Genomic DNA, 22,093 nt, shown 5'->3' with positions numbered 1-22,093 from the left:
GGCAATTTGCACCTATGTGCCAAACAACGATTGATTAATTGCAGGGGTTTAACGCGCCAAAGCTACACCTCAGCCATGAGGTAGTCGAGGGTTTCAGATTGATTTCAACCACTTGGGGTTCTTCAACGTGTGCTGAAATCTTGACGCACAGGCGTTCTTGCCTTTTGCCTCCATCAGAAAAGCTGCCACCGCGGCCGGGACCGAACCTGCACCAGTGGGCTCAGCAGCACACCACCGTGGCGGGTGCCAAGCAATGCCGCCACCATTGCATAACTGTGGATATGCACTTATAGTAATTACCACTAGTGCAACCAAGCAATGCATTCAAGGATTGTAAGCAAGCTAAAAATGAGAACGAAATTGTGGTTGACCAGAACCAGCCAGTGTAAACATAACCAAAAACACGAAACTGCGGAATTAAATTACGGATGCAATTACAGATGACTCTTTACAAGCGAAGCAATGGTTGGCTTGGTAGACCGACACGCAGATTTACTCAGGTTTACTTGTACTTAATTGAAATTTTGTTTGAATGTTTGGTTTGGGATAACTGCTGCAAATTTAATCGTAACTGCTTGGAATTACACACATCCCCCAGCTAGTCAGGAGGGTGTCAACACAATGGCTATGACAAGCCCTCCCCTTCCCTGGGTTTGTTTGCTTGCACGGAATTCGACATTAAAGGGGCCATGCAGACAATACACAAGTTTGGTTCATTCAAAAGATTGCCTCGTTTGAATCATACTGACACCGCTTTTAACGCACACTTCGCTCAAATAAGCTACATAATTAGAAAAAATGGCCATTTGACCCACTAGCTCATTTCCCGAACACAACCTATGATATCACATGCCCAGCTGTGCGATTGACTGATGCCGGCAAAAGCAAATGCAAATCAGGCAGGGCTTGTAAGCTTGCCGAACAAGATAGTTGCCATTAAATGTAATGCCTATACATTTTACAGCAGTAAGAATAGTGGGGTGAACAATGGACGTTACAAAAATACACGCAAGACCAACATGTGGAATGAGAAAGGCTGTTTTTCTAGTTGTGATATTTTTGTTCAAACAATCACGTGTTATTGTATTTGATAGTGTATAATTTTTATTTTTGTGTGCGAAGTGTATGCGCACGATGTATTATGCCCTGCTTGCCGATTTTTCTTTGTATCTGTTCGCATTTTTCTTCAATGGGAAGTAGGAAACTAGTCAAGGTGTTTTTTTTTTCTTTTCTCCCTCTCTACCCAGCTTTTTTTTTCCGATCTCCCCAATCAATTGTGGATGGAAAATAAAGGAACTATTACTATTATTATTATTAAACACAGAAGTACCAATGCGCACTGTTGTTGGTACTGGGTTCACTATGCTTGTTTTAGCCGCAAAGCACTCCGCCGCTTTGGAGTTGTCTTACACGACACTGGCCAATTGGCGTAAACGACGTTGTTTAATGTCATCCTCTATGTCGAGCATACCGCATGTTTCCCGAAACTATTACTTTCTACCATAACAAAAACTAGCTAGGTGCAAATACGGTCAAAAACAAAGCAATGGCGGACAACGGTCCGCGGCCGACTATGGTAGCGCCATCTGGGAGGACTGACGGTAAGGAAGGGTGCAGAGCCTAATGATGCACTGGAAGTTCGTTTGAATACTCACCCATGCGACTTCATGGCAGACGTCAAGAAAACACACAATTTGGTGGGAGAATCAAAATTTTAGCCTAAATTAATATCTTAGTGAATGCGGCATTGTTTGCTGCCGGACATGCACTGGTGGCACTAAAAACACGAAATCTTTTGAATAAAACAAACTTGTATTTCATCTGCATGGCCCCTTTAAAGGTGCATGGTACCTAACACGCTGCCTTGGTTCACAAGCAAAGTATCACAATAGCTTGAATAGCATAGGCAGAACTTTATTCCCATATCATTGATGCAGTAAAATGAACAAACTAAAGTAAGTGCAAGATTCAACCAAATGGTAAGGTTCATTGTGTAGGCACTCGGGTCATGTACCTACGACAGCAAGGCATAGTAAAGAGCATACTTATCCTTTACCTTTTAACACCTTCAGCAAACTCGCACAATACAACATTAAGAACTAAAAATACTGCAATTTGAAAGCACCAACTTGCAGCACTTCAACTCTAAGCCTTCCGCACTGCAAGTGTTGCACCACATTTTCCTTCCGAAGGCAAAAGAAGCCATTCCGTCTTCAAACCTTCACTTATCTTCACTGATGAGGGAAAACTGCACTTGTAACAGAAGCAATCCAGCTCTTCTGAAAGCCACCTGTGCAACAAGGGATGACTAAAACTGCTGATTGCTACCCCCCCTCCCCCTTGACGAGTTTGCAACCATCAACAACAACCTCCTGCACAATCCTTCAAAACTGGGCAATGCAATTTTAAATTATAGGTGGCTAATGATACGATTGCCCTCAGACGCATCAGACCTGTGACACGAATGCCACAGAGCCAGAAGTGCGCACAATGACACAAACGCAAAATGAACAGGGCGTGGTGGCGTCGTCGTCCAATCAGCTACTCGGAGCAGCGGCCAGACGTTCAATGGTGCGCCTGTACTCGAGCTCCAGGTCCCGGTACTGACTCTCAAGCTGCTCAATGCGGTTCTCAGCATTGAGGCACTGAAGTGTGGCACGGAATTCCTCCGGTGTCATTGTTTGCTGCAGCTTTTCGACGTCAGACTTTTGTTTCTGCAAAGCCAAAGAGGAGAAACCATTAGTTGCTCGCCCTCAGCGCTAGCAATGGAAGAGGTTGCAATGCTCTCATAGTGGTCATCACTGTTTTGCCACCTCTCACTCAAATAGGGTCTTCCTAATGCACGAGTTGATAACCCACAACTCGATAGCGCATTCAGACACACATCGGATACAAAGGGTATACGAAAGAATTCACGCATATTGCAATTGTCAGACGTTAATGAATTTCTCCATGTTTAGATCACCTTTTCCTGGGATGTGCTCTAATTACTGCGACGAAATGGAACTTGAAAACTTGTCATACAGCTGGTTCAAATAAGCACAAGCCGCTTTATTTTTTAAAGTAAAAACAGCACCAACAGAACACGGCTAAGATGTGGAACCTGAGCCAGCATTCTATTTTTAAGAAGTTTCCCACAGTTGCAATAGCATTTCACACAAATCACTGCAACTTTTTCTAACAATAGTGTTTACGTACTGCCACATGTTCATACAGTACTGTATTTACGGTACTCGCACAATTTGCGTCCTCGTGTAATTTGCGCACCTTTAAGTTTTATCCAGGCTTACACACAAAAAAGAAATTTCACTAGCATATTTTGCGCTCCCTGTCTCTCCTGAAGAGTCTTCATGAGTCTTCACACTTTATGCGGTGCCACCAGCTGTCTCTCAGACAGAGAACGACCCTCTGCCAGTGGTTACCACAGGACTACGAGGAGAAGATCGTATTGTTTCACCGCTTCATGATGGAATTACGCCGAACGGGGAACTTCGTCATGTTTCAGATTGAGAGCACTGGCAAACCACCACTAATGTTCGACATGCCGCCAAACACCACTGTGGGCGAGAAAGGTGTCGCGTCCGTGCCCATCAAGACCGCCGGCGCCAAAAAAACAACTCTGCACGGTGATGCTTGCCGTGACAGTGGATGGCCGCAAACTCCAACCCTTCGTCAGCTTCAAGAGGAGGACAGTGCCCAAATTGAAGCAGGGAGGCTGCATTCACATCCGCGCACAAGAAAACGGGTGGATGATGCAGGACTGGATCGACACAGTCTGGGGCGAAAGAGCAGGGGCTTGAGCTTGAGGAAGTTGTGTGACATGCGGACCAACCTGGCCGTTATGCCAGGTTGCCTAACGTCAGTCCTGCAGCCCTTGGATGTGTCGGTCAACAAACCGTTCAAGGACAACGTGCGCAAAATGTACGTCGAGTGGATGGCCAGCGAAGAGCACGGGCTCACTCTCACTGGGAAGATAAAGAGACCGCCACTGGAGACAGTCTGCAAGTGGATCGTGGCACCGTGGGACATGGTCTCACCCAGCACAGTGGAGCACAGCTTCAAGAAGCTGTCAAATGCACTAGACTGAACTGAGGACGATGAACTTTGGGAGGGCAGTTACGGCGGCCGTGATAACGACTCTGAGTCGGACTTCTCGACCAGCAATTCGGACTAGGCCACAACTGGATTCGACTGGTCAAAAGTGCGTGCTGTGTAAATAAACATTCGCTTGTGCTATCACACTCTATTATCTCTTAAATGTCCATTCCGTGTAGGACCATTTACATGTTACTTTGGGCTCTTTCACGAAATCCCCGCATAATTTGCCCACCCCCTTTTCGAAGCCCTAAATTTGCGAAAGGAAGTGCGCAAATTATGCGAGTAAATACGGTAGTTGTGCTGTTCTACTAACAGCAAAATATAAACTGGAAAGACATACGGGGTCTCTAATTTGCGACCTTTGAAGACTCCTATCATTCACATATAATGTTATCTATCACTTACGTATAAGGTTACCCAAAAGCCAGAGTAGCGCAGTCGTCCACAGGCTTAGCTGTAGCAATGCTTTACCCACTTATTGCCTCCTCTTGCTTTGGTGCAAAGTAATTTAGTCACAACTGCTGCATTTCTTTCAAAATTAAGGGGGCTCTTAAGTCCTCCACACTCATATGAACAGTTTTTGTTAGAAACTTTTGAGATATTGGACGCTAAAGCCGAATGTTATGCTTTAGCTAAATCTGTGGCGGACTGTATCTATGCATGCTGCACAGAGCTTCACTTGCCTGGTAAGGGACGTTTAGTCGGTTCTTCACTTCTAGGCGATACTTCTTGTACTGGCTGGCATTTGCTGTGTTAGTCGCTCGCAACCGCAGGATCTCATACACTCTCCGTGCTTGTTTCTGAATCAATAAAAAAAAGCACATACTGGATAAGACAAATACATACATGCACGCAAACAGCCAGCCCCATAATGTCATAGATTACAGCTTTCATAAGCAATTGCACTCCAAGGATCACTTTGAGACAGTGGCCTTTGCTTTTTCTTAATATAATTTTTGTTATTGTTATTGCGTGCACCTTCAGAAAACTATACAGTGATTAAGGGGGGCGTGGCAAGTAAAACCATTTTTGTTATTTATGAACCAAATTTAGTCAAATTACGAGAATTCATGTAGTTGACTAACCTAATAACAAACTATACTTCTTGAATTACCAGACTAATTACCTTCACAAAGTCACCCCAAGGTAAATGAACTATTTATAATTAGGCAAGAATTCAACAAGATTTTTATGTCAGCGTGATCCGGAGGGTCTATTCTGGGTAAGGCAGGAGCTATCAGATTCTTGCTTTATTTCCTTTCGGTATCCAAAAAGAAAGTCTCCTTTTCTTTTTGACATGAAACTATTTCTGATTTCAAAAGGAAGGTGAAACTTCTGTTGTTCTTTCTTTATGTCTAAAGGATATAATAGAATAATCAAATAGCTTCCTTGCACAGAATAGACCCTCCTGATCACGCTGACATGAAAATCTCGTTTACTTCTTGCCTATGAGTTAGTTAGCTTTACAGGCTGTTTGCGACAATGGCCTAGTGACACCCTACACCCTTTTTCCCTGGCAGTAGCATTAAAAGGGGAGACTTTGTTAGAATGTGTGTAAATTTCGTTCTTACAAATAAATCAGCATTACTTTTTTCTAGAGTGCTCGTTAGTCACCAGAAGCTTTTTAATTTCCCTGCTCAAAACATTATTTACCTCTGGGGCGCAAGCACATACTCCGCTTGCAAGGAACGGTTGCAAAGACCGTAAGTTGGTGAGCATGCCACCAATTTGAGAGTGAGTGTAACACGCCCCAAATGGGTTGTTCTCCTCTCGTGTAAAGTCCAGTTGAACCATGCCATCAAAATTCCACAAGGTGCAAACAAGACACGCCCTCGAAACCCTTAGTACCAGCACTGGGTTAGATTCTCGACACGCCTGTGGGGACCATGGAAGAGTGAATTGTGCCGAGTACCTTGTTGAGCTTGAGCTTCTCCTGGGCCTCCTTGCGCATCTCCTCGGAGAATCCCTTGTGCAGGTGCTCCTTGCTGAACGAGGCCAGCTTGAGGCAGTTCCTGCAGTCCACGAAGTCTCGCAGCCGAGTGAACACCTCCGAGGGGTCTTCCACTGCACAGAAAAGACAAAGAGGGGGGGGAGACAGTTCAACTTGGAAAAACAGTGCAAAGTGTTCAACTGCAAAAACAGTGAATACCGTATTTTCCAGTCTATAAGTCACACCTTTGTATAAGTCGCACCCCCCCCTTTAAATTACAGTTTTTCCGAAAAAAAAAGAAAAAAAAATGTATATCAGTCGCACCAGTGGATAAGATGCACCGGTATACAAGAAGCACTTGTTAATTAGGTAAACTCACAGTGAATCAGATCGTTAGAAAGTGCAGCGAAAGTATATGGTTGCTAGACACGTGCATATACGGTCCAAAGTCTAGACAGAACTAACTTCTTAAAAATGGTTTATTGATACACACAGATGGCATGTACTTAGAGACGGCGTTTAGGCAAAATCATCGAAGGACGATGAAAAAATTTCAGGACTACCCAGGCCTTGAAATTGACACTTCTAAATTCAAGGGTTTTCAAGGTTTTAAAGGACCTGTGCGAACCCTGATGATAGGTGGTAGCAGTGAGTGGATAACGGCGCCACAGCCCATTATGGCGAATCACTGCTCTGCATTCCCGACAGCTTTTACGTTGAGTGGAACGGCTTTAAAGAACGACAAGACTCCGAAATTTTAACTACGAACATAGAGAGTGCACATATTATGCGAGTGTAAACTATGTACTGAACACTGCATTCTCCTATTGCCACTTGCCAAGTAAAGCAGAAAACTGAACACATATTTACAGTGCAGTGCATGTCTTACAGTACCAGCACTTTCCATAATGCCATTGTTGTGCATGTTCAAGTGCCCATTGGACAATGAGCTCTCACCCCTGTGGCCATTTTAGCGTCTAAGAAATTTTCACTCCCAATACCATTTTATAGTAATTAGGTTTGACTAAATCATACCAACTAGGAGATTCAGCAGATGGCATAGTAATTTGAAGCAGTAAAGTCATTTCATTGGTAGCTTCTGTTGGCCAACACTCCTCTTGCACATGAAGCTTTCCTTTGTAGAGCGACACTGATGCAATTTTGAGACATCTCAAGGCTGTTTGTAACATGCTAAGTTGTGGTCCAAAACCAAGAAACGAAGAAACGTAACGCACTATTTCTAACAAAAAGGAAATTTCAATTTGTCATTCGTTTTACCGCTTTACCGTCATTCGTTATTTGGCCTGATATTTTTTGAAAGGGTTAGAACAACAGGAGTCAAATTAGTTGAGAGACCTTAAATATACATTATACGCATGCATGCACACACTCAGGATTTCTCATCCCGCTCTTCTGATCTCATCACACACACACTCATCACTAAGATCGGCATGCCAGATGTCTGTGAATGCATCTCTTCTTAGGTATCCCTTATCAAAACAGATGCTACAACACATTCCTCAATTTTTGGCACTGGGTAACTATCAAGGACTTTTCCAATTTTGCCTTAGGGGCTCTTGCGTTCTCCGAGTTGCACACCCTTTGTCAAAATTTCCTAGGCCAATCCTAAGCCTTCCCGACCATAAAGAATTCAAAAAACAAGCTTTAAAATTAAATGTATAAAAATTACTTTATGACAAAAGAAAGAAAGGTGTTTTCTCTAGCTTTTCAGCATAAAACATTTCAGCCTCGCTTGGGACGTAAGCTTGTACATTAAATTTTTTGTAACCTGTGCGTTCTCAGCGTGGCTTAGAAAATTTTGAGAAAGACTGTACATAGCGCACGGTTATTTCCTGTCTTATATTTGTAGTTTCGTACAATGTTGTGTAAGCTTATCTATTCCTTTTCACTTGTTTGCATTTTTGCTCATGAAGTCGACACGCCCAGTGCAGTTTATTTGTGTTTCTTTTCCTTATCACACTTGTACCCAACTTGCATTTTGAGTAATCGTATTATAAAGGCTGTTTGTTGCCTCTTCAGGTGTTTGACGTGCTCTCTTTACTGCTACTGGCAAAGGCTGGATATAAAAACCAACCCCTTTGCGACCCCTTAGGGGAGGCGGATTTGTTCTCCTGTGGATGCAATGTATCGTGCACGTGTTGCTCAAATTTGCCCGTGGCTTAGCAGAGGGAAGTCTACAGTGGCTGGTACGCACCTGTGATGTCGAGCACATCAGTTCTGTTGTTGTAGAAGTTGTAGATTCCCTGCAACATCTCTGCTCCAAGACCCCTCTTCTGGTACAAGGGCAAAATAAACATCTGGCTGCAAAAGAAAAGAAAAAGGAGCGTGGACTGTTATGTGTGGTACATTGCTGAACAGACAAAATGGTATACAGACACCTGACAATGCAAGAAGCCAAATTAGACAATACTTACGTTAAGAACACCTACGCTAAAGACGTTACTAGGAATTTTACCCCTATGTTTAGGCATACCATATCACAATATCCAAGCAAAAACAAAAAGGTACGGTTCCTTTGCCAAACATGTGATGAAGCATAGATAAGCAGTGAAAGGAACAAAATGTCAAAATATCTGCGGCCGCACAGCTTGTAATGATCAAGTGTTTGAATAGCTGATTATTAGTTCTTGCAAAGCTTCCAATTTCATTTGCCATGGTAGAAGACATTATGAAAGACACTGTCCGCATTTCTCATGCTCCAACAATCTAGTGGCAAAATGGAATCCCAGAGGCCTTTGCCTCGATGATACTAAATCCTGTCATCTGAGGCCACGGTTGGACAGTGCACTTTATGTACAATTACACTGAGCAGAGCCGTAGCCACAATTTTTTTTTCAGGGGTGGGGGTTATGAGTTGCAGGCAGAGAGAAGTTCTGCCAAATGGCCTGGAAAAAATTTCAGGGGAGGGGGTAACGGTGCAAACACCCAAACACCCCCTGGCTCTATCCCCGTAATGAAAAGTGTGCAAGACATAATTTCCCCCATAGCAGCGCCCTTTGCCTTAATCTGGTGGCCACAACATGGAGGGCAGATCGAGGTCATAAAACAATAAATGCACACAGTGAAAGTGCTCGAAGAAGCCAGGTGCGAAATTTCGCCATTGCTTACAGAAAGCACGAAAAATCCCTGGCCATTTCCACTAATGTGAAACCTGGGGAGGGGCGAAGCATGCAGTGTATAAGTGTATTCTTGGTGCCTTGGCGTTTTTGCACACGGAGATAAAACCGTCGGGGGGCACAGGTAGTTGAACCTCATTATAAGAGACATGGATATAAGAGACACTATTCACCCACATGGTTGGCTGCCTTATCTTTCCCATTAAATTGACCTCTTTTATAACAAACATCGGATGTAGAAGACAGACGGTTCAACTTATAAGGGACAAGTCATCCTTGTACTTTAATCAACAATCTCGCTTGCAACAGACATTTTAACTTCAGATGCAGTGCCACCAGTCACTAATTGCAGTTGCTTCCATTGTGGAAACACAGGTGGACGACAGACGCCTGCAGTCGCTATTTATTATAACTTCAGCAACCACACAGTGGTTCAATCAGCTATGAAATGATGAGAAGCCCTGCCAATGGAAATGCAACTTACAGAAGTGGTTTAAGCTTACTGCCATCTATTGGAGCACGACCGCACATGCGGGCTCTCACTCGCATAGCTCCCAATCAAGAAGCATCGCTGATGTTGACTCCCCGGTACGCGTCTTTTAAAAACGGGTTCAACTGTATACAGCTTTGCTGTAAGTCTCTTATCTTTGAAGCACCAAGCTCTCTATTGCGAGGCGTAAACGAGTGTCCAGGTGTTTTAGTACCGTGACTACATGAGACAACAATTATGACGACAACATCAGAAGCCGAAAGCCCAAGCCCCTAAGGGGCTTCGCCCCTAAAACGTGCACTCACTGCTGACAGCCAAGTTGACGATGCAAGCTTTCAGCTTTAATGCAATGACAAAAAACATCCTTTTTGATTTCACGCGTTGCAATTTTAAGGTTGAAGGATAAGGTCTGGGCTATACACAAGCAGAGTGAAACACACTGAAGACAATGTTTTCATGTTCGAAGAGATTAGGTTTGTACTAAATCCCATCAAGCCCTTTTGATATTTAGTCGTGGCAGCCGAACTCACCTGATCCTCGGCCTTATGTGGGCTGGATAGGCGTAGTACCGGTACACTGTTGCGTAGCCGGCAAAGGGGTAGCAGGTCACTCCGTCCACAACCTTCTTCTCGTGCCTGCCACCAAGATAGGAGATGCCTCAAAATGAGCAGAGCAACGAAGTAGTCCAAGACAACACAAATGTCAGGTCAGGCTATTTATTTATTTGTATAAGTGCCCACCAACAGCATGATGCTTTCAGCGCGGTGCACAGAAGAAACAAAGGAAAGGAGAGGAAAGGAAGATGTGTACAATAAAGAAAGAAGAGCTTAAGAAATGAAAATAACATCAATGGAACAAACATTACAAGGCTGACTCGCATGATTCTACAACACAAAAGAAGACACTCAGGCTTTAGACGCCTTTTTAACAACTCAGACAATGTGCTGTAACAGTCAAAGATACTGAGATCAGGCGCTTCAAGTGAGTTGTAAAGGAGTTGCATTCACTGGATAGGACTTTTACGATTGACAGCAGGATAAAATAGTGGCCAGGAACACCATCGTGTGGGGACATGAAAACCGATGGAAGTTAGCAAATCGGCAGTGTCTACAGCACCGTGAATGAGCTTGGGAAGAAAGCACATATCGAGGAGTGTTCTTGTGTCACTGAGTCTGCTTAATCCAGTGTTGTCAAGTATTCTGCCGTACGTGTAATATATTCTCCTGAAAAGGTAACAATCATAATAGATTCAAACAAATCTCATCTGGACTCGTTCCAGAGACAGTGACAAGTATTGAGGAACAAAGTTCCATATAGAACTCCGTAGGGAAAACCAAGAGAAGGAGCTAAGAGCAGACTACTGAGAGCTGAGGAATATTAATATGCACAAGTTGCTGTCAGCAGATGTAAGCCATGCTACAAGATTAGAAGTTGTGCCAGAACCTGCATGGTTAAAAGTACGCACATACAGTAAACATAACCAGCAACGGTGGCCCGTGATGCAAAAGCTTTCCAAGGAACCGATGAGTTGGAGCAAGAAACGAAGTGAAGAAAACCACGCAATAATAAAATGTCTGCAAGCCAGAAAGAAACAGAAAAACTCATTTGTGTAGCCTCTGAAATGCTAAAGCACTTTTGTCCCAGCTTTTACCAGACTGGACTAGATATTACGCTGGACGTTATTGGAGCACTTAACAATCACTGCGTCTAAAGGCAGAATGAAACCACGGAGTAGAAGTTTTTGAAATGGCTCTTAGAAGCTGCGCTTTTTATTCCTTCTTTACTTATCCCACGCTAACGACGAAAGACATTAGGAGATACTTTTCCCCTAAAGTCCTTTGATTTTGGTTTTTGCATGCTCTGTGTTCCTCTTGGTGACTAATGTGGCAAGTTGGGCTTGTTGGTTCCCTAGCAACTGACACACAATTTCTATATGCAAAAAAAAAAAAAATAATAAAGAGAGAGAGAGAGAGAGAGGGGGGGGTATTTCTTTATTTTTTGCCTCTATTTTTTCTTGTGCTCCCATTTTTTTTTTTTTCCCACTAGGAAGTTATGCACCCATCTAATGCCGTTTCCAAGGGGCTTAAAGATTGGTATGCGGAATTTCGGCTGCTGGTCGCCTGAGGATAATCCGATCAGGCATAGATTCCTCTAATGCCAGTTGTTTGTGGAGTATGATTCCGCTTTAAACAACTCCCCATTTCATTAAATTTCTAGGAACTACGTCACATTGACACCTATTGATTGATTGATTATGGGGTTTAAAGCACCGGTGCTACACAGGAGATGAGGCGTGTAATAGTGGAGGGCTTCAGATGAATTTTGACCACCTGGGGATCTTTAACGTGCCCTGAGATCTCAAACGCACAGGCAATTTCGCTTTTCGCCATCAGAAAAGCAGCGGCCATGGCAGGGAGAAAAAGACACTGACACCTATAAGGACGACTGGCACACTGTCACGATAATTGAATGAGGGTTTCAGTCAGGATCTTAAGTACGAGATCGGTATGCGCGACCAGCATGCCGTGAGGTGCGACTGCTGTGCTAGATTGTGTAAGTGCATCAAAGTGATTTACACCACAGTGTATTGCCACCCTGTGATCATTACAGTAAGCACGATGTACCAAAAGATTGGTCAAAGATTTAGGTCTAAGGAATTACAATCAACTCCATACAACGTGCCCGCTTTGTGACACACAGCTGGTGCGTGTACGCACCAAACTGTACCACACTGCAGTCGCACAAGGACTGTTTGCACCGCAATTACCGTATTTTTGCGTGTATAACCCGCCCCTGCCTATAACTAGCACCCCCACTTTCCATCGACGAATAAAAAAAATATACAGCCCCACGTATTGCCCACATATTTTATACATAGACGGATGGAGCAAATCTACCACTCAAGCAACATTACACATTTGTTTATGCAAAAGAACTTACCTAGCTGACTACATAACTAGATGACTTGCCGCATACAATTTTTCAGGTTGGTATATTATTGAGCTGTGTGTGCAAAATAAGCACTGTAAATGGGATAACAGTGGCTTAGTCGATATTACTGCTGTAGAGGCATCACGGCCAAACACGCATTGCGGTGAAGTTGCACCAAAAGAAATACCTCGCAATAATCCGCACCTCTATTTCATCCCTGAAATTTTTGCATTTTTGGCATGGGTTATACGTGCAAAGATACAGTAATCACATTCTTTTCAGACATTGTTACTTCCCCATGGAAATTTACACCTCCAATGCCTCCCAGCAGTAAACGCGATTGATAGTTGCAGCGACTGTGAGAAGCAGGTCGTTGTGCCCTGCTACTATTTTGGAACATGCCGCTAGAGGGTTTTCAGTGGTGCCCCAACAGGCACCAACAGGCAGCATGCAAGGCGTCTGGTACTCACAAGACAAAGTACTCCCACTTTTCATCGTCAGAGTCGATGTAGCAGGCAGCATCGATGAACCAGAGGATGAAGCTCTGCATGCGAGCGTGGTAGTCGATGAATCCCGGAGTTGTCACCCCAGCCGTGTACAATTCAAAGGTGCGTGAGAGGCCACCTGGGGGAAAACAGAACAATGCAGTCAGTGGCTACCAATGCATGTTGGGATGATTTTTAGTAGCTAACGCTAAATTTCACTAATGCCATTACAATAAAACCTCGTTACAAAAGACACTGTTGCAAGAGACACTTGGTTATAAGAGACATTTGAACAAAAATGGTTTGGTTGGGTTTCCTACGCTTGTCATGGTGACAACATTGCATACAATACAAGAGACCTTGGTTAGAAGAGACATGTTTCCCAGGATCCCTTGAGTGTCTCTTGTAACGAGGTTTTGCTATATTAAATCCTACAAAAACAAGTCAAGCATGGCGCAGCGTATTGCGCTATTTTTAGAGCAACGATGTTGCCCTGATGCTCTTGATTGCAGAGAACGTGAATGTTTTATATGTTTAAGGTGACAAAAATTAGCAGCAAAGACCACTCTGAGCTTTGAAAAACACTTTACTGACCGATAATAGAACAAGCCCAAATCAACTTTGACTACTTCTCGCAATCTGGCATTAGACATTCGATGGCACGGTTGCAGCGCTCACATATGCCGCATGGCTGCCCACACGACTTGGTATATTTGCACTGGTCAGTGAAGAGATGACTGTGTCAAATTGTTCACGAGAGCATAAAAACTGTTTGACTGTGTCAAATTGTTCACCAGAGTGGCGCCCTATGGTGCTAGAGACCAATGATTGCACTTTACATGCCCTTCACTTTTGTCACCTGACGCTACCTCCTAGTCTTTCTTCCTCCTCAATTATTGCCCCTTGTGAATCAATGTGCCTGCTAACCACATTTTCAAGGACGATTGTTTTCCTGTTTTTCCCGTTTTTTCTTGTTCCTTGCTCTTCTTTGTAGTCTTTAACTGTCTCCATGCAGAGATCAGAGGTGGAACTCAATTTCAGTACACCATGAGGCGAATGCTGGCTGCCCAATGTCAGTTTGGCATTTCCGAGAGGAGCGTGCAGTACTGGTGAAGTCGCAAAGTAAAGCTGATGTTGTGCACTCCCAGAACAAACAACTCTACTAACCCTACTGTAGACGCACATTCACATATCCTGGACGATGTTCAATACTGCCGCACACATTTCGTCGCTGCTGACCGAACCCTTTCAGTTTAAATGAATGTGCAGCTGCTTGCACTTTTTGAATGAAGCTAAAAACTCATACAGCACCAGCTAACAAAAGAGGGGGGGGGGAGAGAGGGGGTGTATGCTGGCTAGCTCAGAGTTCTTCGATGTTGGCAGTTGCGAAACTCCGTCTCAAAAAACGGCCCGCACCCAGACACCCCCTGCTTTGGATCATGTGTAGGGTGGCGCCACTGCGGAACCGCAGGCACTATCTAAAAAACAAACGAATTATTCAAACTGACAATTTAATGTTAAATTTTGTTTTAAAGGAGCCATGAAGAGAAAACACAAGTTTGGTTCATTCAAAAGATTGTCTCGTTAGAATCATACTGACACCACTTTTAACGTAAACTTCGCTCAAATAAGCTACATAATTAGGAAAAACGGGAATGGTCATGCGACCCACCAGCTCATTTCCCGCAACAGAACCTATAATGTCACATGAGCTAAGCTCTGCGATTGGCGGAGGCTGGCAGAAGCAGACGCAAATTAGGTAGAGCTTACAAACTAGACGAACGAGCGATTTGCGCTTAAATTTAGTCAACATTCTTTAAAAAACAATAAGAATGATGGAACAAACAGTGGAAGTTACGAAAGCACATGTAAACATAGAAGTACTGATGCGTTCTGCTGTTCGTACTGCGCACAGCATGCTTGGTTTAGCTGCACAGCACTACGGGGCTTGGGGTTGCCTCAGACGACACTGGCCGATTGACGCAAGCAACGGTGTCTTACGTGACCCCGTTTGTCGAGCGAGCACTGTTTCAGGGAACGAATATTTTCTCCCAGAACAAAAACAAGCCAGGTTTAAATGCGGGCAAAAACAAACCAAACGCTTGCCACGGTATGGTGGCGCCATCTAGGTTACGGAACGTAAAGAAACGCGGGAACAAACCCACACCGCTGTACAGGGTGGAGACAACCTTTGAACGGTCCCGTGCCGCCGCAATTGGGCCAACGGGCTCAACGCGTTATTCTTTTCGTTTCCCACGAGACCTAGCAACGCGAAACAGACAATATGATTCAAACTTCTTCAGTAAACCGCGTTGCGGCGATAATTTTAGCGCGGTTTTGACACAATGACTTGCTTCGGCGGCGAGCGAGCAACCAAAAATGGCGACGCCAGCATATACGTGTCTCTACCCTGTACGGCGGATGCGTGAATGAAGGTACTCTAGGCTGCAGAGCGGTCGGAGGAATGTGATGTCATTTGGGACCACGAAAACGCACGACTGAGCGGGAAAATCAAAATTTTAACCTAAATTATTTAATTTCTCGTGAATAAGCACCGTTTGTATCCGGACAAGCGCTGGGGGCACTATAAAACATGAAATCTTTCGAATAAAACCAACTTGCATTTTCTCTTCATGGCTCCTTTAAAGGTGCATAATTCTTTATTTTTAAACTTTCCTAAGTTATTCATTGCTTCCTTAACTGCGGTTTTTTGTTGCGATTGTTTCTGCGTCTCCGCAACTGCCTCGACCGATTGGTGCTTGTGAGAATACTCCGACACAACATAGGTCCTGCCTGAAATACTAAATTTGCAGTTGTCGCTCGGCCTACACCACACTGTGCCAAAGCTAATCCAGTATCTAATCAAGTGACTTTAAATAATCCTCTCAAGATTGTGCAAAGCCTTCGAAGCGAATTTTTAATTCTTTTTTGCCGCCTGAAGACCGCAGATGATGCACAGCAGACGACAATGCACAGGCGATAACGCATTCCGTTGACCACACGGCCGCATTTTTTTTTACAACTCCTGGTTTTAATGCATATAAAACACTTGCGTGGATGAGCATGTTGGGCTTCTTTGGTGCTACATATTTACGTAAGCACCTATATACCATTTCTTGCCCAGGCCGTCGAACGGCGAACGACATTGTAGTCTATTTTGTCACCAACAGATGGTGCCACTGTACGGAAAAAACAAAACAAAAACAGTGGACCGATCGTACGGTCACTTTTTGATGCATAGGTCCTATGGGGAGTTTCGCAACTCCTATATCAAGTAACTGTGGGCTAGCTATCACCTGCTGAATCAGCCATAAAGTGGCTGATATGGCGAAACAGATGACAATTATGCGGTCAAAAGACACGCCGTAATTAGGCACCTTTGAATTTATCCACACCTCCATGAGCAAAGCTTTTGCACGCTGCAAAGGAAGGATCGATATGGCACACACCTTTTCCAACCTTGAATGAATGCTGAAGTTCTCCATATGGACGGAATGTGGGCTCTTTAGGCAGGATTGAAACAAACTCATCAATGTTTGTGTGGACACCAGAGGGAAGCTTTTCCAAAATGGCCTTCAACACATCGTCAGCCTGAAAACAAAGTGAAAGATGAGAAGAGATCTCTCGAAGAAGCGCTCCGGAGATGTGAGGCGCATGTATTGGATCAATTGCTTAAAAGGTATTCCGTCTAATAATTCAATTGTAACATTTTAAATAAAGCAAGAGTATGGTACAACCGACAGTAGCTTATTTCCGTGAGCCGCATGAACTTGTCCATAGAACACTTGCTTCCGTCACCATGCAAAAGTCCAACATGAAAAGAACAGACACTTTAAAACTGCAACTAAATGCACTTTTAACGATGTAGTATCCTTTGAGAACTTCTGTACATTTAAGGACTATTTCTAATGGCAAGCCACGATGCAATATGTGTTGGAACACAGGCATAAGAATGAAACTATAACAACCCTCTGCAACCACTCCTATGGCTATCAATGACGGCAGTGGAGCTTTAGTAATACATGCCTGCCTGAAACCATATGCACCTGTTTGGTCAGCACACATTTATGCTTCTTTAATCAAGACAGGCGAGCTTTATTTGTCCTTTAAAAGAGCAATGCCATGCTACTTTAAGGCAAGCGCTACGGCCGTAACGTGGAGTATGAGCATTAAATAAATGGCAGGCCATACTGGCACCTCACACTGGCAGCCCTGACTGTTAGAACACACACGCTAAATCTGACTTCAAAAAGTCAACGCCAAGCAAATTAGCTGGCTTCTATCAGGACACACTTTGCATATAAAATAAACACCTTTTCTATGCGCATTTTCCAGTGCTCCTTTGGTAGTCCTGGCAGAAAATGCCTTCACATTTTGATTAAGATTGGGGAAGGGGCAAGTTTGCAGGATATGGTTGCAGGTATGTACAATAACCAATTTCCACACCCCCCCACCGCACAGAACTCACTCCTTGTCTGAAGGATGGATTACACTCCAAGGTTACCAACTTTGTGCTTTCCCGCCAGGCTGCTAATAGAAGCAATTTTAATAAAGGCCACCGTGTCCCATAAATTCAAGCATCCGTTGTGCTGTTTGCCCAAATAAACGCAAAATAGAACGCGCCACTTAAGAATGGCACTACGAATTCACCTAAAATGTCCAGAGCGCAACGTACCTGTACACCATCACTCTTCTTTACGTCTATCTTCTCGGTGTAGGACATGCCAAGGTACGGTGTGAGGGAGCAGCATCCATAATAAATCCTCACTTGTAGGTCCCGGTAGCCAAAGATGCTTTCCCTGCAATGGAAAACAAAAAATGAGCAGCCTAAAGTGGCCCACAAGACCGCCTTTGCGGCTAACCAGTATAAAACAGCAACTACACGGCTAGCTAGTTTTGCAACCACTATGATGGCTTGCTGCGATTCCGAAGCACTGGATAGGAACAGTCACGGTCATGGGCTAGATTCTCAGTACTGGACGCCGCATATTTGATGGAGGTGAAACACAACATCAGTGCACACTACATATTCAGTGTACTCATGGTGCGTCACATAGCTCAACTGTGATCGTGGTGCATTATGCCACAATTAGAACCTACTAATCGGTAGCAGCATAACATATTCCGACAGTACATCCTGCTGTTTGCTCTCTATACAATAATTTTTATACCATGTCAGTGTGTGGAAATGTATTAGCATCCCATTTAAAATTGTGCGTAAATGAGGGAACACCGAGAGCAGACGAAGCACCACCAGGCACCACAAGCTCAAGAAAACATTCAAAGGTGGCAGCGCACAAGTTAATACCCCTGTCACATGGCAAATCTTACAACACTTGGAGCAAATTAGATCAGCTGTGAATGCTTTTAGTTTGGCGCTACATGAGAATACTAAATGACATTTATGCAAATAGCATTCAGTCAAACGAGCTCGGGGAACGCATTCGCAGTAGCTTGCAAGCCGAATGAAGAGCCTCGACAGCAGTGGTCCGTCACCAAACAAGGAAGTTTAATAACTGCAGAAAGGTGTGTCTAAAACATACCAGTAAGTCAAAATTTTGCCCTGGATATTATTTTTATAGAAAAAAAGGTTACGAAAATTGGCCTGCACCTTCCCAAAGTGGTGAGGGGGAAAGATGAAGAAAGGAAGGTTGTAGTGCTAAAAGAGAAGTAGCAGCAGCTTTTCGGAACCAGCAGCAGCTTCTTGGAACCTTTTCTACAGTTTCATGTAGAGAAATAAAGTAAACACCTTTGCAAAGCATTGCCACCAGGATACGGATTTGCCGCTCACTTGTCTCGGCTTGTGATGCGAATGTCACCTAAAACAGAGCTACACTGTGTTCATTTAAAAGTAAATTCATTTTGTTTTAAAAAAGTGATATGTCTAATAACATTATAGACGCATTTACATTATTATCCAGCCATTCTGCAAATTTCCTAAACGTCACTGCCATCATTACCAAATGACATTTATTTCGCCGTGCAGACCCACGTGGCCAAACCAAATGTAATTTATAGTGAGTGCAACTTTGAATGACATTAAAGGAGTACTGACACGAAATTTAAAAGCCGAGACAACTATGTAAAACGCTTCCTTTTTATCAGGAGATATCTCCCAGCAAGTTTCAACAGCAACCGTTCAGCGAAACATATTTAAAATCCATTTTAATCTTCGCCCGCACGAGAAAGGCCAGAGCGGGTCGACGTGACATCATCTGCTACGTGCCCCAAACTGTCGACGCCGGGGCTCCCGTGACGAAGCCGACGTGCTGGCTGTGGTTGGCGCGCGCTGCTCGGGCGTGTGTACACGTCATGGTTTTGGGACTGACGTCATGCTGCCCGGGCCTGTGGGGACGGCGAAGACCTCGGCCGGTCTGGGCGCGCGCGTGCGCTCGCTCGCGCGCGCTTCCAGAGAGGCAGCGATACGGCAAGAATGGTGACGCCATGTGATACATGCTGTCATGGCGGCCGCTCGGCGTTTTTTTGTCGAAACCGAAACTGGCACGAATAAACGACGCCGTAAATGAATGTTTACGCTGCGCTCGACCGTCTAATCTGTCATTCTATGATTAGTGGGCTGGTAGGCACGCATAGCAGCTAAAAAAACGTAACATAAAAATTTCGTGTCAGTACTCCTTTAAATTAGCTGTGTGACAGGAGTATAACCCTGGTGAGCTTTCACACCCTCTTGGGTGTTGCACTGTCATTCCAATTTGCCATCTTCATAAGTAAATGGCTGATAAACCATATGCCAACTGTAAACAACCGATCAGCTTCAACTGCAAATGCTATCTAACAAGCACGATTTTCAGGTAGCAACTGAAAGAATTTTTTATAAAACGATTCAGAGCAGGCAGGCTCACAAAGTCTTTGGTTAGTGACGAAGCACAAGAAACGAGACGATTCTCACAAAGATCATTTATAGGCCTCACATTCTGAGCAGATGCGCATAGTAAAAGCTTGACAAAAGCTGTGGCAATTCATTCAACATCAAAATTCTGGTGGCATGTCTCATGAAGCCAAGCCGCCACCACATTTCGCAGTTTTTCATTTTGAGTGCCCTATTATACGTCACCGCACACTTGTTTCAACGTCATGACATTTACAATAAACACCTTTCATGCACTAGACAAATTCACAAAAAGGTCAGCAGTTTTTTTTTTTTTTTTTTCCTCTTTCAAGTAGTATATGCCTGTAGGAATGCTAGTTATACATGAAATTGTACAGAAGGGGCAGCGTATGCATAACACAAAGGCAATCGCTAACCTTTTTTTTATCACAGCTGTCAGGCAATAAACCACACACATGCAACAATGCATATACAATGGAACAGCAGCTCACGATTGATGGTCTGGTGGCCAGGCGATCTTCACACAGCCTGTAAAGCTTGTGGTGCCCTCTATTTGTTGTATCCATAACCAACACATATGTACCGTGCTAACATTATACGTACGATAGGGCAGCCCTTTTTGATAGTGGTGGCTATTGTGCCGGTGAAACAGCCGCGATCTCACACTTCAAACTTTTAATGCCACATCACAAATGGCAATCCATGTCGTGTTTCAGGCAATGCCTCTTGCTCTCACTCGAGTTCATGTTAACAGAAACAGCAAATAAATTTTGAGTTTAAGGATGTGCCATGACAAGGGGGTTTCAATTTTTTTTATAACACCTTCTTTTTTATATGTGCACTGGACGTGAACATGCCATATTTTGTTTTTAACCCCATCAACAAAAAAAAAAGGGCCTCTACATGCTGCTTTTAACCCAGCGTCTTAGTTGGTAGCATCAAAGTGCTTCAGCTACCACAGTGGGCAGAAAAAGCTAATAAAGAATATTGGCTTGTGCACCTTTTAAGGCCATTTATCTTTTTAAGCCCATGTAGAAACGTGCAACATGCTCGCCCTCGCTCCATGCCTTAGTATGGTCGCTTACATGAAACCGCGCTGCCAAACAAGTACCTTTCCAAAATGATGACATGGTACCTTTCAGTAGTACAGAGCACATATCGTGCCAGGCAAAGCAGATATGTGAAGCTACATTGCTTGTGCCGATGTTTTACGAACATACGCTGAGTCGCTTCCTTGCACAGCAGCCAATCTGCTATGGTAATATCTATTGCAAAAGTGCCCTAAAACTGCAGCGCATTCGCACAAATTTCAAGTTCCATACCCAGATGAAGCAGCAGCTCTCTGGCGTTGCAAGAGTACCTAACTGCTGCTCGATTTTTACGTTCTGCAATGCACAGAGACGACGGCAAGCGTTCTTACCCCTCGCCGAAAATCTGGTGGGACATTTCCGGTGGAAACGCAATGTCGTCGTCTTCGATGTCGTCGGTTGTCATGACTGAAACGATTCAGCAACATATCAGTGATGGGTAGACACTTACAGACGCACGGTAGCGGTGGTGTCTTACCTAACTTGAACTGCACAACGTCGTTTGCAGAAACGACGTAGGCCTCCAGGGCCTCTTTCGACAACGAAACACCTAGAAGAGAAATAAAACCGGGGTGTACTCACTCAATGCAAAGCCAACACTCAACAATGGCAAACGTTCAGATGGCAAGGCGGTGGTGTGGTGGCTTGGAAGTTAGAGCAGCTAACTTCTGCGCACACAATAGCTATAACGCATCGGACGAATTGAGACAAGTATAAATCGAGTTTCAAGGTGGAGGTTGAACAGCGGGCGTCAATAAAGGTGATTAGAACCCGACAGCGCAGTTTATGTAACTGCTGGGATTGCGATTATGGTGGCTCGTTTTACAGTAAAGTCCATTGCCGTTCAATACTCAACAACAGGAGGTAACATAAACAAACGTCATTAAAAACATTGACAGTTAACTGCTCATTTACATGCGTTTCTTAGCACGGGCAGCGCGACAATGCACCGCTAACGGCATGTTTGTGCCGCCAACACGGCACAGCAGGACTCACCCGCCATTTTCATCGCTTGTTTTCCCGCCGAGTCACGTTTCGCGCATCCGGAAGTGACGTGTACGCTTCACTTGATAATCGGACCAAT

At 44.1% G+C, this 22,093-nt stretch overlaps 1 protein-coding gene across 3 annotated transcripts; it reads right to left on the bottom strand.

Moving 5' to 3' along the window:
• Window positions 1–1,893: 1,893 nt before the first annotated feature.
• On the bottom strand, window positions 1,894–22,092 carry Hat1 (histone acetyltransferase 1). Of its 3 annotated transcripts, none has more exons than XM_077706456.1 (12): window positions 22,006–22,092; window positions 21,488–21,559; window positions 21,342–21,417; window positions 17,747–17,870; window positions 16,809–16,859; window positions 16,521–16,662; window positions 13,057–13,210; window positions 10,186–10,290; window positions 8,244–8,350; window positions 6,011–6,162; window positions 4,782–4,898; window positions 1,894–2,714 (listed from the first exon to the last, which is right to left on the bottom strand). In XM_077706456.1, exons 1-12 carry the CDS (start codon window positions 22,016–22,018, stop codon window positions 2,538–2,540), a joined length of 1,290 nt encoding a protein of 429 aa, XP_077562582.1. In that variant the 5' UTR covers window positions 22,019–22,092; the 3' UTR covers window positions 1,894–2,537. The 3 variants fall into 3 exon arrangements, with proteins under 3 accessions (XP_077562582.1, XP_077562584.1, XP_077562583.1); XM_077706458.1 differs by lacking the exon at window positions 22,006–22,092 and adding an exon at window positions 21,925–21,986; XM_077706457.1 differs by lacking the exon at window positions 16,809–16,859 and having other exon boundaries at window positions 22,006–22,091.
• Window position 22,093: the final 1 nt, after the last annotated feature.

This window comes from Haemaphysalis longicornis, unplaced genomic scaffold (assembly GCF_048455015.1).
Source record: "Haemaphysalis longicornis isolate Haplotype H1 unplaced genomic scaffold, Haemaphysalis longicornis Haplotype H1 scaffold_4, whole genome shotgun sequence".
In the NCBI taxonomy this organism is placed as follows: Eukaryota; Metazoa; Arthropoda; class Arachnida; order Ixodida; family Ixodidae; genus Haemaphysalis; species Haemaphysalis longicornis.
Note: the sequence above shows the minus strand (reverse complement) of the source record. Positions and strands in the feature narration are given on the sequence as shown.

Coding starts and splice junctions, on each gene's coding strand:
- Hat1 (XM_077706456.1), bottom strand. Junction 16,860..17,746: donor AGAAGAGTGATGGTGTACAG/GTACGTTGCGCT, acceptor TGGTGACGGAAG/CAAGTGTTCTATGGACAAGT. Junction 16,663..16,808: donor ACGGAAATAAGCTACTGTCG/GTTGTACCATAC, acceptor CTTTGTTTTCAG/GCTGACGATGTGTTGAAGGC.